The sequence below is a fragment of the Elephas maximus genome, chromosome 11 (assembly GCF_024166365.1).
Source record: "Elephas maximus indicus isolate mEleMax1 chromosome 11, mEleMax1 primary haplotype, whole genome shotgun sequence".
NCBI classification, from domain to species: Eukaryota; Metazoa; Chordata; class Mammalia; order Proboscidea; family Elephantidae; genus Elephas; species Elephas maximus.
Window position 1 is genome coordinate 54,970,254 of NC_064829.1, and position 13,495 is coordinate 54,983,748.

Sequence of the window (13,495 nt, forward strand, 5' to 3'; positions counted from 1 at the left end):
TAGATTTACCAGATTCTGTGTAAGCTAAACTCCATGTAAGCATTCACCTTAGACTTAAACAAAACGAGTTTTTTCTGATGAATGCCACCTTTTGGGTGCTTGTAGGGTTCAAAGCTCTGTGCCCACCCCAACATCCCATGTAATCGTATTTAAGCAATTCTTTAATACTGAAGGTTAACAAGTCAGTGCAGACGGTAATATAATCTCAACTACCAATTATATAGAGAAGCCATCTTAAGCTTTTTTTTTTTTTTCTGTTTTCTCATGTGGATCATTTTCAATTGAAGGAAAAAATAAAAGCAATATTAAAGAATTGTGAAAAAGACCCACAGTCATTCAAACTTGATTACTTTTCACAACTTTTACCCAGCACTTACACATATTTTTATAGTGTTATATGTGACACTTTGTATGCTATCCATACATTTTCCTAAGTTTCTATATAACACTGTAGTGAGTATCTTTAGACACCATAACATTTTGCTTATTTAAAGTTTATTTTCCTTAGGCTAAATTCTCAAGGACGGGATTAGAAGGTCAGAGGATGTAAAAATTGTGTAAGGTTTTTGTTTGAGGCCGTCTATAGCTTTCTAAATGGTTTACACTAAAAGCTGTTCAGTGACCTTGGACTACACTGGAATAAGTGAGGTAAGGGGCTGAGGGAGAGGGAAGAGAGAGTTTCATGTGTAAAGTTTTATTTTCCTTATGCTGGTTTAGTTTGTATGAGGTGTCATGAAGGGTTTTTTTTTTTTTTAACACAGAGAAATAATTTTGTAACATGTAACTGTATAAATAAAAATATTCTTTAAAAAGTAAATGAAAATTTTTACCCATTGCAACTCTGTTTATCCCGTGTTAACTTGTAGGTATTCTAAAATTTGTCTATTCATGAGCTGGGTACATAGGCCAAATTGTTTTGACTTGCTAGAATTGATTTTAGAGCTGTCTACTTTGATGCTATGCCTTTTGCCTTTATTGAAAGAGAGTCCTGTGAAGCTTACATGTTCTGTGATGTTAGAGAATGTGTTTTATTGCATCATATAATATATGCTTTATGAAGACCCTTGTGAAAAAGTCCCTGCACGTGCCAGTGCTGCAGACTGTCGTGCTTTTCCAGACTGTGTGGTCTGTTTCTGCCTAGTGAGAACTGTCGATAATATGCAGGTTTTGTCTCAGTTTACACAGAGCCAACCTTGTGATCTACCTCTAGCCTTCTCTTTTAGATGTAGCTCTGGGTCAGATTTTGCCAAATCTGCATTCCTTTAGGGAAAACATGCTAATTTCTCACAAAGCAGCCCAGCGTAAACATGGTATTAATGATTAGTTCTGTTATTCTTCCATGTGCCTTTGAGCTTTTCTGGTTGAGAATTTTATTCTATGGAAACGGTAAACAGGAGAGAACCCCTTTACTCTCTAGATGGTGTTAAACCTGTTATGCAGGTGATATAAAAGTAGACTGGAGTTGAATGCAAAAAAAAGTTACAGAATAAAGTATAGAATATTATGACATTTTATATATACTTAATACATATTTACCAAAACATTCAAAGTTTTTTTCTCCTCAGGAATAGTAGAGAGGTGAGAGACTTTGAGTGTTCTTCCTTTAACAGACTTCCATGTATTTGAAAATTCTTTTAACCATAAGCATATATCCTGCTTAACGTTTCTTAAAACCCAGTTTATTTAAAAACCAGATACAACACTGCCTGCAATTATTTGACTTGGGTAACAGTTTCACCGCAGCAAGTTTCTGTTTCTGTGACTAAACCTGGACGAAAAATCTATCAATGAATTCTTTTGGCTATTTATAAGAAGTCAAACTGTGGCATTTGCTTTGTCTCCCTTCCCCTCTCAGGTCATTTGGATCCAGGTTTCCTAGCAAGTGACAAAACATCCGCTGGTAATGCACCGCTCAATGAAGAAATTAATATCGCCTCTTCAGATAGCGAAGTGGAGATTGTGGGGGTTCAGGAACATGCAAGGTAGGATATTAACTGCATTATGGTGATATTTTAAATTGTGAATTTTATTTTAAGCAGAGAACAAGTGAGAAGAAAATGGTAGGCCTCACAGCATGACTGGCATGAACAGTAGGAGCCAGGCTTCCTATCAGCTTCCAATGGCTTAAAAGATACTTTCTGATGACTAGACATGACACTGAGCTTAACAATGTGCTGCATATTGTCCCATGTCAAGTTTACTATACATGTATGTGAACTAGAGTTGATGTGTTTCTCCATCTTCAGCAAATGTCTAGACAGCTTGACAGATTTTTGTCTTACGACAGAAGTATCACCATGTTTTTCCCCGGTCATTCATATTTTCTTGCCTTTCACTTTACCTCGAAATAGGTGCTTTTCCTAAGAGCACCTTTCCTGGTCTTTCATTAAAAGTAAACTTGCAAGTCTTTTTGGTCACTCCTGCAGAGTGCTCTATTTCTAGTGATGTTAATGTGACACTGGGAGTCCAGTTTCTTAGGATAAAAAAAGGCCACAAGACATCAAATTAAGTGTGTAGTATTATGAAAAAATTTTTTTTACAGTTGTAAGTATTTATTATTACGCTTTAGGTGAAAGTTCACAGCTCAAGTTAATTTCTCATTCAAAAATTTATACACATATCGTTTTGTGACATTAGGTGTAACCCCCACAATGTGACAGCATACTCCCCCTAGCCACTCTGGGTTACCTGTGTCTATTCTACAGTTCCTATCCCTTGCTGTCTTCTCATCCTGCTTCTGGACAGGAGCTGCCCATTTGGTCTCATATATCTGATAGAACCAAGAAGTACATTCCTCATGTGTATTTTATTTTGTTTTATTAAAAAAACCAAGCCCATTGCTATCAAGTCGATTCTGACTCACAGCAATCCTATAGGACAGAGTAGAACTGCCCCATAGGGTTTCCAAGGAGTGACTGATTCAAACTGCCGACCTTTTGGGTAGCAGCCGTAGCTCTTAACTACTACATCACCAGGGTTTCCTTTTTGTTTTATAGTCCTGTCTAATCTTTATCTGAAGAGTGGGCTTTGGAATGGCTTCAGTTCTGGGTTAACAGTGACTCCAGAAGCCACAGTTTGAGGGATTCCTCCAGGCTCTTGTCAGACCATTAAGTCTGGTCTTTTTACATGAATTTGAGCTCTGTTCTACAGAAAATAATTTTTTGAAGTTTGGCATTAAGGCTGAAACTCAAAAACCAAATCCATTGCTGTTGAATTGATTCCAGCTCATGGCTACCCCATGAGTTACAGAGTAGAGCTGCTGTATAGGGTTTTCTTGCTGTAATCATAACGGAAGCAGGTTGCCAGGTCTTTCTCCTGTGGTACCACTGTGTGAGTTCAGACTGCCAAACTCTAGATCGGTAGTCAAGCGCAAACAGTTCATAACACCCAAGTACCTTTCTTAAAGTCAGGGGCCAAGTAAACTACAGCCCATGGATCAGATCTGGCCTGCTGCCTGGACCATGAGCTAAGAATGATTTTTATATTTTAGAATGATTGAGAAAAAAAAAAAAGAATACTTCTTTGTGCCATGTGAAAATTACATGAAATTCAAATTTCAATAAAATTACATTGAAATTCAAAATTCAAATAAACAAAGTTTTATTGGATTACACACATGTTCATTCATTTACACATTGCCTGTGGCTGCTTTTACACACATTGCCTGTGGCTGCTTTTACACTCCAATGGCAAAGTTGAGTAGTTGTAACAGAGACTGTCAGCCCCATAAAGCCTATCTCAAACCCTTTGCAGAAAAAAGTCACTGCTCCCTGCTTTAAGGTATGCTCATAAGAATTGGTTAGAGTTCTCTCTGAGTCATTCCTAAGGAGCATTTAACACACACATACACAAAACAAAAACTTAGGCTTTGAAATGTGTGTGATCTACATAGCAAACAGCTTTCCTCCCATGCCACAAGGGTTAAGTTATGATTTCCTGATTTTTCCCAAGTAGGTGCATAACATGTTATGCATTGAATTATGTCCCCCCAAAATATGTGTTGTAAATTCTAAACTCTATGCCTATGGTTATAATCCCATTTGGGAATGGATTGTCTTTGTTGTGTTAATGAGACAGTATTATTGTAGATGTGTCTGGTATATCTCTTTTGAGGCATAAAAGAGATTAAATTAAACAAGCAAGCAAGAGAAGCAGAGATGGGGGAAGAGAGATGCCAAGCTACTTGAAGATTGCCCAGGAGCAAAACCTCAGAAGAGACAAGGGTCTTTCTCCAGAGCCAAAAGAGAGAGAAAGCCTTTCTCTAGAGCCAGTATCTCGAATTTGAACTTCTAGCCTCCTAAACTGTGAGAAAATAAATTTCTGTTTGTTAAAGCCACCCATTTGTGGTATTTCTGTTATAGCAGCACTAGATAACTACAACAGAATTTGGTATCGAGAGTGGGGTGTTGCTCTAACAGATATGTGAAATATGGAAGTGATTTTGAAACTGTAATGGGTAGAGGCTGGAAGAGGTTTAAGGTACCTAATAGTAAAAGCCTAGATTGCCTTGAAGAAACTGTTGGTAGAATTATGGACATCAAAGGCGATTCTGATGAGGGCTCAGAAGGAAGTGAGGAGAAAGATAAAGTCTCTTGTTTTAGAGAATACATATGGTGCCAGCAACAGAAAATAGAAATGTGGATGTTAAATATTCTTCTGGTGAGGCTTTTAAAAGGAAATGAGGAACATGTGATTGGACAATGAAGGAATGGTGATGCTTTTTATGGAGTGGCAGAGAACTTGTCTGAATTGTGTTCAGATGCTTCGTGGAAGGTAGAACTTGGAAGTAATGAACTTGGATATTGAACTAATGAGATTTCTAAGCAGCATCTTAAAGGGGCCTGGTGATTTCTCCTTGCCACTTACAGTAAAATGCGAGAGGAAAGAAATGGACTTGAAAATGAGCTGTGCAAAATGAAAACAAAACTTAAAGATTTGGAAAACCCTGTTGTACAAACTAAGGACATGTATCCTAGAATGTTCACCAAAGATGTGGCTACACAATTTTTTGTTAAAGAGATTAAGCCTGTGACTGATGGATATAACCAACTACCACAGTAGAAAACTCATCAGCTTAGACAGAAGGGGACAGAGAAAGAAGGAAAAGGAGAATGCCGTCTGCCTCTTGGAATTCTACAGGCAGGAAACAGGCCAAAGGAGCTATATCTGTTGTCCTTCAGGAAAAGAAAAGGACCCATCCCTGGAGCATCTCGGAGATCAGCAGAACTGTTGGAAGGAACACAAGAAGCAGGGCCTTCTCAGCATTTCAGAGGGTGGGGCCATGGTCTCCTGGATCTCAAAGGGTGGGGATACAGCCTTCTAGGTTTCAAAGAGTTGGACCTTTGCCACCTCGGTTGCGGAGTGTGGGGCTGCCATTAAAGTGCACCAAGAGGGTGGCGTTGCTGCCTGAGGCTGAGAGGATGGTGCTGCCATTCCCAAAGGGCAGAAGAACAGGACTTGCCGTGGCTGAGAAGGTGCCACTCAAATGGACCAGGAGAATGGGACTATTTTTATTTTTCCCAGATGGTCTCAGAGAGCAGAGGATTATTTTCAAGCCTTGAACGTTAATGTAATTTGCTATGCTGGATTTGGGGCTTGCTTAGTGCCTGTTATCTTTTCTTCCCTCCAATTTCTCCCATTTGTAGTAGAAATGTCTACCTTGTGCCTGTTCCACTATTGTACTTGGGAAGCAGATAATTTGTATTCTAGATTTCACAGCTCACAGATAAAGAGGAATTTTGCCCTGGGATGGAATCTGGACTTGGAGTTGGTTTAAGACATTTGGAATGATGCGATAGGGTGAATGTATTTTGCATGTGGCAAGGACATGAATTTTGGGGAGCCAAAGGGTAGAATGTTATAGACTGGATTGTATGCCCCAAAAATATGTGTTGTAAATCCTAACCTCTCTGCCTGTGATTATAATCCCATTTGGGAATGGGTTTTCCTTGTTATGTTCATGATACAGGATTAGTGTAGGGTGTGTTTTAAGTCAGTCTCTTTTGAGATATAAAGGAGATTAAATAGGCAAGCAAGAGAAACAGACATATGGGGGAAGAGAGATGCCAAGCCACATCAAGATTGCCCAGAAGCAGAAGCTCAGAAGAGACAAGGACCTTCCCCAGAGCTGACAGAGAGAAAGCCTTCCCCTAGAGCTGGTACCCTGAATTTGGACTTAGTCTCCTAAACTGAGAAAATAAATTTCTGTTTGTTAAAGCAACCATTTGTGGTATTTGTGTTATAGCTGCGCTAGATAACTAAGACAGCACGGTACCTACATCACCTTACTCTGAGATCTGACTTGATGGTTAGCAAGATGATAAAAACATTTACTGTCATTTCTTTCGTTGCTTACATAAAAGCTGAACTTAAGAGTGGAGAGTGGTGGTGAAACACGGATGCATGTAAATTTGAGGGCTCCCTTTTCTGATGAGATCGGATTACACTTTCTGAGAACGTTTTTCAGTTAAACAATTGGAACTTTAAGGATGTAGAGTTTACTCAAATAGTTAAACACTCCTTCTCCCCAAAGTGGCCAGTTCTGTCTTCATCAGAAGTATAATTGTCCTAGCACTTCATCCTCTAGACTATTTATTCCCTAAGTATGCCTGCATAGCTGTCTTCTTTTTCTTCTCCTCTCTTTTTCATTTCTTTTAAAATGGTTGTTTCCCCTATTCTGGTAGAAAAGAATTTTCCTTTTTCCTATTTTAATAAGAAACGTTTAATATTAGGTCCTCTTCCTTTTTCATTTATTCTCTTCTGACTTGTCAGTCATAGTGAGGCGCTATACCTACTGATTTCTTCCTTTACTTCAAAATGTGTTTGCTATTAGTTTATTCCACCATCGTTCCTTATATTGTAGGAGACATTGTTCTCTTAAACCCCATGTCAGGATCTTTGTAGAATATTATAGTAATTTTTATTTTGGGCTCCTTTCTGTAATACTTCCTCACTTACTGGTAGATTGATATAAGTAAATTACCTTAAGTTGTACCAGGGGCACATTATCCCTTCACCAACTTCCTCTTGTGTTTTACATTTCAAGTTATAATTCATTAAGCTCGCATGTTCCTATTTAAGTGGGAGAGAGTAGGTGATAACCTGTGTTGCTTATCTAATCTTTACTCTCTGCTGAGATGTATCACTTGGTCCAGTTCTCTATGAACTTCTATCAAGTTTCCCTTCTTTACGGTTTCCTTTTGCCTAGAAATCTTACGGAGTGAGCCAATCTTCTTTTTAACTCCCTTCTTTAAATTTTCTTCTGTCATGTTTAGCGTCTTTTTCACCAATATTTCTGGTATCTGGAGTTTTGAGGAGTTAAAAGTATCATGATATTTCTATTAAAACTTGGAGATTTAAATTATAAGCTCCCCTCCCCCCAACACACAGATACACAAACTGGCGATCTGACAAGTTCAGAGAACTTGTCAGATCTTTTATTTAGATTTGTCAATTTATTCTATAGACATATTTGTTCCACTCTTGAACTAAGTCAAGTGATTTTGAGGTACATTTTAAATAATGTGCTTTAACATTACTTGCAAGGATATTTCCGTCCAGGCTCTGAAGCATAAAGATGTGTTTTATTGTGATCCTTTGGTTTGAATACTGGGGAACTCATGTCTTGGAGGTGACAAATCCATTTTGAAACCTCAGTAGTGGTTAATACTGTCCACACAATGAAATGCGGACTTTACAGACTCTGTTAGACTATTTTTTCACTGAAATCTATATTATTTTGAGGGTGTCATTTATATTGGTCTTTGGGGCTAGGCCTGAGTAGAGTCTCACTGACTCTGCCCTTTTCTTTCTGAAGTTTTTTTTAGCAGTTTCTTTAGAAGTAGACTGATAACCTTTGAAACATTGAAATTAAAAAGATGAGGAGTAGGTAGGGGAAGAGGCTTTCTTGTTGGTTGCTTCAGAATTGCCCCTTTGGCTCCCTGTATCTCATCTGGAATTTCTTTCTTTTACAGGTCTAAGGTTGCAGTTATGAAGTCTTGATGGGCTTCTGGCAGGGTTATCTCATGGAAAAAGGTTTTAGGTTTTGATCCACATCTTTTTATTGTAATTTGATTTGCTTGCATAGATGTATTGTGTGGATTTAGTTGTCCTGTTACCTATCAATTTATTTATCTATTGTACATTGTTTTGGACCTTCTGAGAGTTTTAGAAATTCAGACTTGGTCCTTGTATTCTTCTCTTTGGATTGTGGTGGTTCTGACTTGTGCCAAGTGACATTTTTTCTTATTGGAAGCATTTGTTTGACCTTTGCAGGCAGTAATTCTAGTTGTAATTATGCCTTTTTTTTCCTTGATTGTTTTTTTTTTCTTGCACATTAATATTCTCCCCTCTTTCATGTATTCACTTTCATGTGTTCAGCTTCTGTGTTTCTTCTAGTCACAGACTAGAAAGCATGCTTTCTGAATTAATGGTTGAATGCATCTTTTACGACTGCCTTGCGTTGCTGAGATTTGGACTCCTGATGTTACCTATACATTATCATTTCAAATGTTAATTTTTGGACCATCCAGTTCACAAGATGTTCTTTGCCAGTGACATGAAGACTTTTCCAACATCTCTAGTTCTTCTGTGCCCACTTAATTTTGCCAAAAGTTTTAATTTATAACCCTCATGTCAATAGTTTTCTTTGTCCTTGTTCCTTTTCTTTTACCAGCCTCAGTGACAATTGCCCTAGGGAGATGAAGGTTTCTAGTGGAGATTTATAGAACTGCGTTGAACAGTTCCTGTCCCTGTTGTCTGAGACTTTTTGTGAATAATCAGTCAGACCCTTACCTCATTTCACTGTCTACTAGTCCTGTGGGCATTGGTGTTAATATTGGTTCATCCCTCAGCAAAAGAGTTGCTGCAGGAAGGCTTTTGCTTTTAAGACCGAATGCTTCCTCCAACCAGTTGCGAACATTTACCCTGAAAACCTTAGGGAGGCAGATGAGTGAACAAAGTCTAGGAAAGGAAGATTTTCCTAAAACCGCAAGCATTCACATCATCTTCAGTTGGGAGAAATAAGTAGGAATGTTATCTAAGAGGTCCCCTTCAGGCTCTGTAAATGAGAGCAAAATGTTTAATTTTTAATGTCATTTTCCTAGAATAGTAAGTTGGCTGTATCAAAAGCTGACCATCAGAGCCTGCTCTATTTCTCTGTGTTTTCTTCTTTGCTAATACGAAGTCTTTATTGGTTTCAATGTTCGAAGAGCAGAAAATTATCAAAAACTTAGTCTTTAATAAAGTTTCTTCAAGCGTTTCGGGAAGTCAGTCGTAAGTACTTTCTTAGTTTTAAGGCTCAGAATATAGCTCTAGCTAGTGTATTTATATCTGTCCACAGTCATGTGCCCATTAAGTGCTTTGTAAAAACAAAGCTGTATCTCTACCAAAATTTGATTGGACCAATTAAAAAGTAGCTGAGTATGCTCCCATCCCATATCTTTCATAATAAAGAAAAGGATATGTGATAATGCACGAAAACCTGTTTTGTATTTTAGCCACCTCACAAAATTTTGAGCCTCTCACATTCTTCATTTTATAGTGGCTGTTTAATTGTTGTGTGGTAATAATCATCCAAAAATGACCTCCCAGAAACTGATTCACAGTTCTTATTACGTTTTTGAGATCTCTGTACAAGGTGGAGTTGGTGCTTTCATGGCGGCTGCCCAGCTCACAGTGATTCTTCCTTCTTTAGGACCTGCCCCTCTTACAATTAATAGGAGCAGGCAAGCTTTTGACCCAAAGTGGGACCATCACTTTCTCCAGAGAATCTAAATATTGAAGGAAAAGTACTGAGAGGATTGGGGCTTGAGTCAAATGAATGAGGCCTAGTTGTTCCGTCATCCTTGGATTCTTTGAGATTCTCTGGTGTCCTTCCAGTAAACTCGCTTTTTTTTACTTAAAGCAGCCCAAGATGATTTCTGGTACAGGGAACCATTTGCCGCATAAGTAGAGAAGTGATATATTTTTAAATAGTTGAAGAATTGCCTCATCTCTTTATTCTTCTTTCTCCAGACTAAATATTCCCAATCTCTTCAACCACTCACCAGTAGTAAACACAGTCTCTAAACCTGTCACCCTCTTAGTCTTCCCTCATGGGACACTTGCCAGAGTTTGCTGTTTTTTGAATACCCTCAGGGGTCAGGCAGTACTCACAATCAAGCATAGTACTTTAGGTATAGTCTGAGGAAGGCAAAGTTGTTTAGTGGAAAATAAGCCCCCAGTGGAGACTTGATTTTCTCCTTGGCTCTATGTTTAACTTGCTTAATATCCTGGGCATTTGTCTTTTGGCCTCAGCTTTCTTTTCTGTAAAATGAACAGATTGGATCAGATCCCTTTTAAAGCCACTTCCTGATGTTACATTGTATAATTGCATATGGTGTAGTGAGGAGTAACAGTTGGGGCTAAATAACTTTAATTCAAAGATTAAATTCTGCCAAAGACCGTATTGACTCTCTTTGTAGCCACTCGTTTCCTAAATTGCTACTAAGCTTCTAAGCGAGCTTTCCCTCAATTTGTACCTGTACAGATGAGCTTTTGAACTGTTGAAGAACTTTTAAATTGTTAAATCTGGGCCTAACTTTGTACACTACTAATTCTTACTATGTTTTACCTCATCCAATTTAGTACACACATCTGTAAAGCGAAAACATGATGTAGTGGAAAGCATTAAACCCAGAGTCAGACCTGGATTGAAGTTCCTTGGCCTACCACTTTCAAGCAATGTGACCCTGGGCAAACCATGTGACTTCTTTAAGCCGCAGTAAAAAAAAAAAAAAAGTTTTTTTTTTTTTTTAATCCCTGTCGGTAGAGTATGGATAACTTCCATGTCTACCTCATAGGTCTATTGGAATTGTCAAATGAGATAATATGCATGAGCCTGCTTAATAAACAGTTATTGTTCTGTTGGTCATCAGTCATGAAACTGTATAAACGTTGAATGGACTCCTTTGGCTGACATTCTCCCATGACTACATGATCACTTAGTGTGAGTGTACATGTGGGTTGGGCAGATTTGGATTAGAGCTTGGACTTTATGTCCCTTTTTTTAATGCTTTTTCACTAACCTAATCTTTGAAAATGTAGTCTCCTCTGGCTGAGTAGGTACTTAATCCATTTCTGAACAGATGGCGGGCCTCTGGTATTGTAACAATCCTGAGCTCTGCCCGCTACTGTATCCACAAGGGAATCTGTTCTTTGGCGCCTCTCTTAGTAAGGGAGTAGTTTTTAGATTAGTCTTCCTTAGGAGCAAGGGCTTCTTTCTAGGATTTTAGGGCTCCTTGGGGCAGTTTTACAACTGAGTCTTGTCCATTGTTACCCTAGTGTTATTTTGAACCTGGCGGTACAGTGGCATTAAGTCAAAGCTTGAATTCTCAAGTGAGCCAACATCACTCGTTGTTTACAGTTTATTAGAATGGCTACTCAAGACCCACGGTGGTAGTTACATGACTAGAATCATGCCTTTGCCACTTCTCACATAACCCAAATAAGGACTGGCCAATAGATGTGAGAACGTAAGTAGCAATGATGGCTTGAACTGCCTGTCTGTCATTTGACTGGAACATGGAATTCAAGCTGTCAGTGTTTCTGTAACAAATTTCTCCCAAGAAGCGCTTGGTGAGATTTGTCAATAAGGCAGTTCTGTCCCTCTGATATGACCTTTTTAGAGCTTCTAAACTGATGTTTAGACTGAGTACTTCAGCCTTGTTACTTTCATTGAATCAAAGCAATAAGCAGTTCTGATGAAAGAGCCAGGTGTTTCTATTGTGACCTTCAGGACTAAGGAAAATGATCCTTCATGCATGGCCTACTACTTACAGGTGTTTAGAAATCTAATCTGTGACGGGGTAGTACTGTCATTGTCTTTAAAGGTGTTCTTACCAACTATGGTACAGAACTTTTTTTTAATTATTGTTGATAATATACACAGAAAAACATACACCAATTCAATAGTTTTTACATGTACAATTCAGTGACGATTACATTCTTTGAGTTGTGCAACTATTCTCACCCTCTTTTTCTGAGTAATTCCTCCCCCGTTAACATAAATTCACTGCCCCCTAAGATTCCTTCCTATCTAATCTTGGGAGTTACCGCTGTCACTTTTGATCCCATATAGGTAGATCTTAAAAGAACACAGTGTGCAAGACAGACATTCTTTACTAGTTAAAACAAAGTATTACATGGTTTTAAGAAGATTTCAGGGAATATTTTTGGTTTAAGTTTAAAAAATTATCTCAGGGCAATAGTTTCAGGGGTTCATCCAGCCTCCATGGCCCCAGAAAGTCTGAAGTCCCTGAGGATTTGAAATTCTGCTCTGCATTTTCCCCCCCTTTTGATCAGGATTCTTCTATAGACTCATTGACCAAAATGTTCAGTAATGATAGCCAGTACCATTCAGTTCTTCTGGTCTCATGGCAGACGAGGCAGTCAGCCACACATCCGTTTCCTCCTCCTATTCCTGACATTCCTTCTTCCTTTGTTGCTCCAGGTGAATAGAGACCAATTATTGTGCCTTGGATGACTGGGCACAGAACTTATTTCAAAAACAAGTTTCGCCTATTTCTTACTGTTTTTAATTGTTTAGGCTAAGGTTGTTTGGTGATTTTAATTTTTCTCTGAAATTGTATATTACCGTGTCCTGAAAATCCCATAGTTTTAATGGAGTCCGGAGAAACGTCATCTTATTGATTGGTCAGTCAGTGACTGATCTAGACACAGTTCAGGAGTTTCTGACTGAGACCCTTAACCCTGTTTTAGGCTAAACTTGATCCATTTTAGAGAGGAAAAGAAGGGTATTGATTGTGGGTTTCCTGAACTTGCAAAGTAAAAAGTATTAATTGTACAACCAAAGCTATATTGCCTTCTATTTTTCCTGTGGTGGAATTAACCATGCTTTTGCTGTTGATTTCAATTGCAGGTGTGTTCATCCTCGAGGAGGTGTGATCCAGAGTGTTTCTTCATGGAAGCATGGTTCAGGCACGCAGTATGTTAGCGCCCGGCAAACACAGTCATGGACTGCTGTGACTCCCCAGCAGAGTTGGGCTTCACCTGCGGAAGTTGTTGATCTTACCTTGGATGAGGATAGCAGACGTAAATACCTACTGTAATACGATGTCACTGTGTTTCCTCTGCACTGTTCCCTTCCACTTCCTCCTCCTCCTCTTTGTAGCACGGAAGTTCATTGTCATAGCTTCAGCGTCAGAAGCTGTTTGTGGCATTTGTAGAATTGAAACTCATGGAAAATTGCGACTCCCCCTCCTTTTTTTTTTTTTTTTAATTAAAAAAGTCACTTAGGACAATAACTTATCAACAGAGAAAAGAATTTCTTTTGGTGTGAATGATGGATTATTAAACAACTTTATTTTACTTGGCGACTTTCAGTCTTAGAAAACTCTGCCTTCCTTCCAAAATAATATCTTAATGACCAGGTGAAATGGATTTCAGTTTTTCAATCTCGTATTTATTTCTTTGTAATGAAATTAATGTTTAGACT

The 13,495-nt window shown here is 38.5% G+C and overlaps 1 protein-coding gene across 3 annotated transcripts in view; it reads left to right on the plus strand.

Annotated features, from left to right (window-relative positions):
- ARK2N (arkadia (RNF111) N-terminal like PKA signaling regulator 2N) overlaps nt 1-13,277 on the plus strand; it is a 117,085-nt gene extending 103,808 nt beyond the window's left edge. For all 3 annotated transcript variants that reach the window (XM_049900056.1, XM_049900055.1, XM_049900057.1), the window contains 2 exons: nt 1,856-1,982; nt 12,920-13,277. In XM_049900056.1, coding sequence (XP_049756013.1) covers nt 1,856-1,982; nt 12,920-13,109 — 317 coding nt within the window. In that variant the 3' untranslated portion in view covers nt 13,110-13,277. The remainder of the gene's footprint in view (nt 1-1,855; nt 1,983-12,919) is intronic.
- The last annotated feature ends 218 nt before the right edge of the window (nt 13,278-13,495 follow it).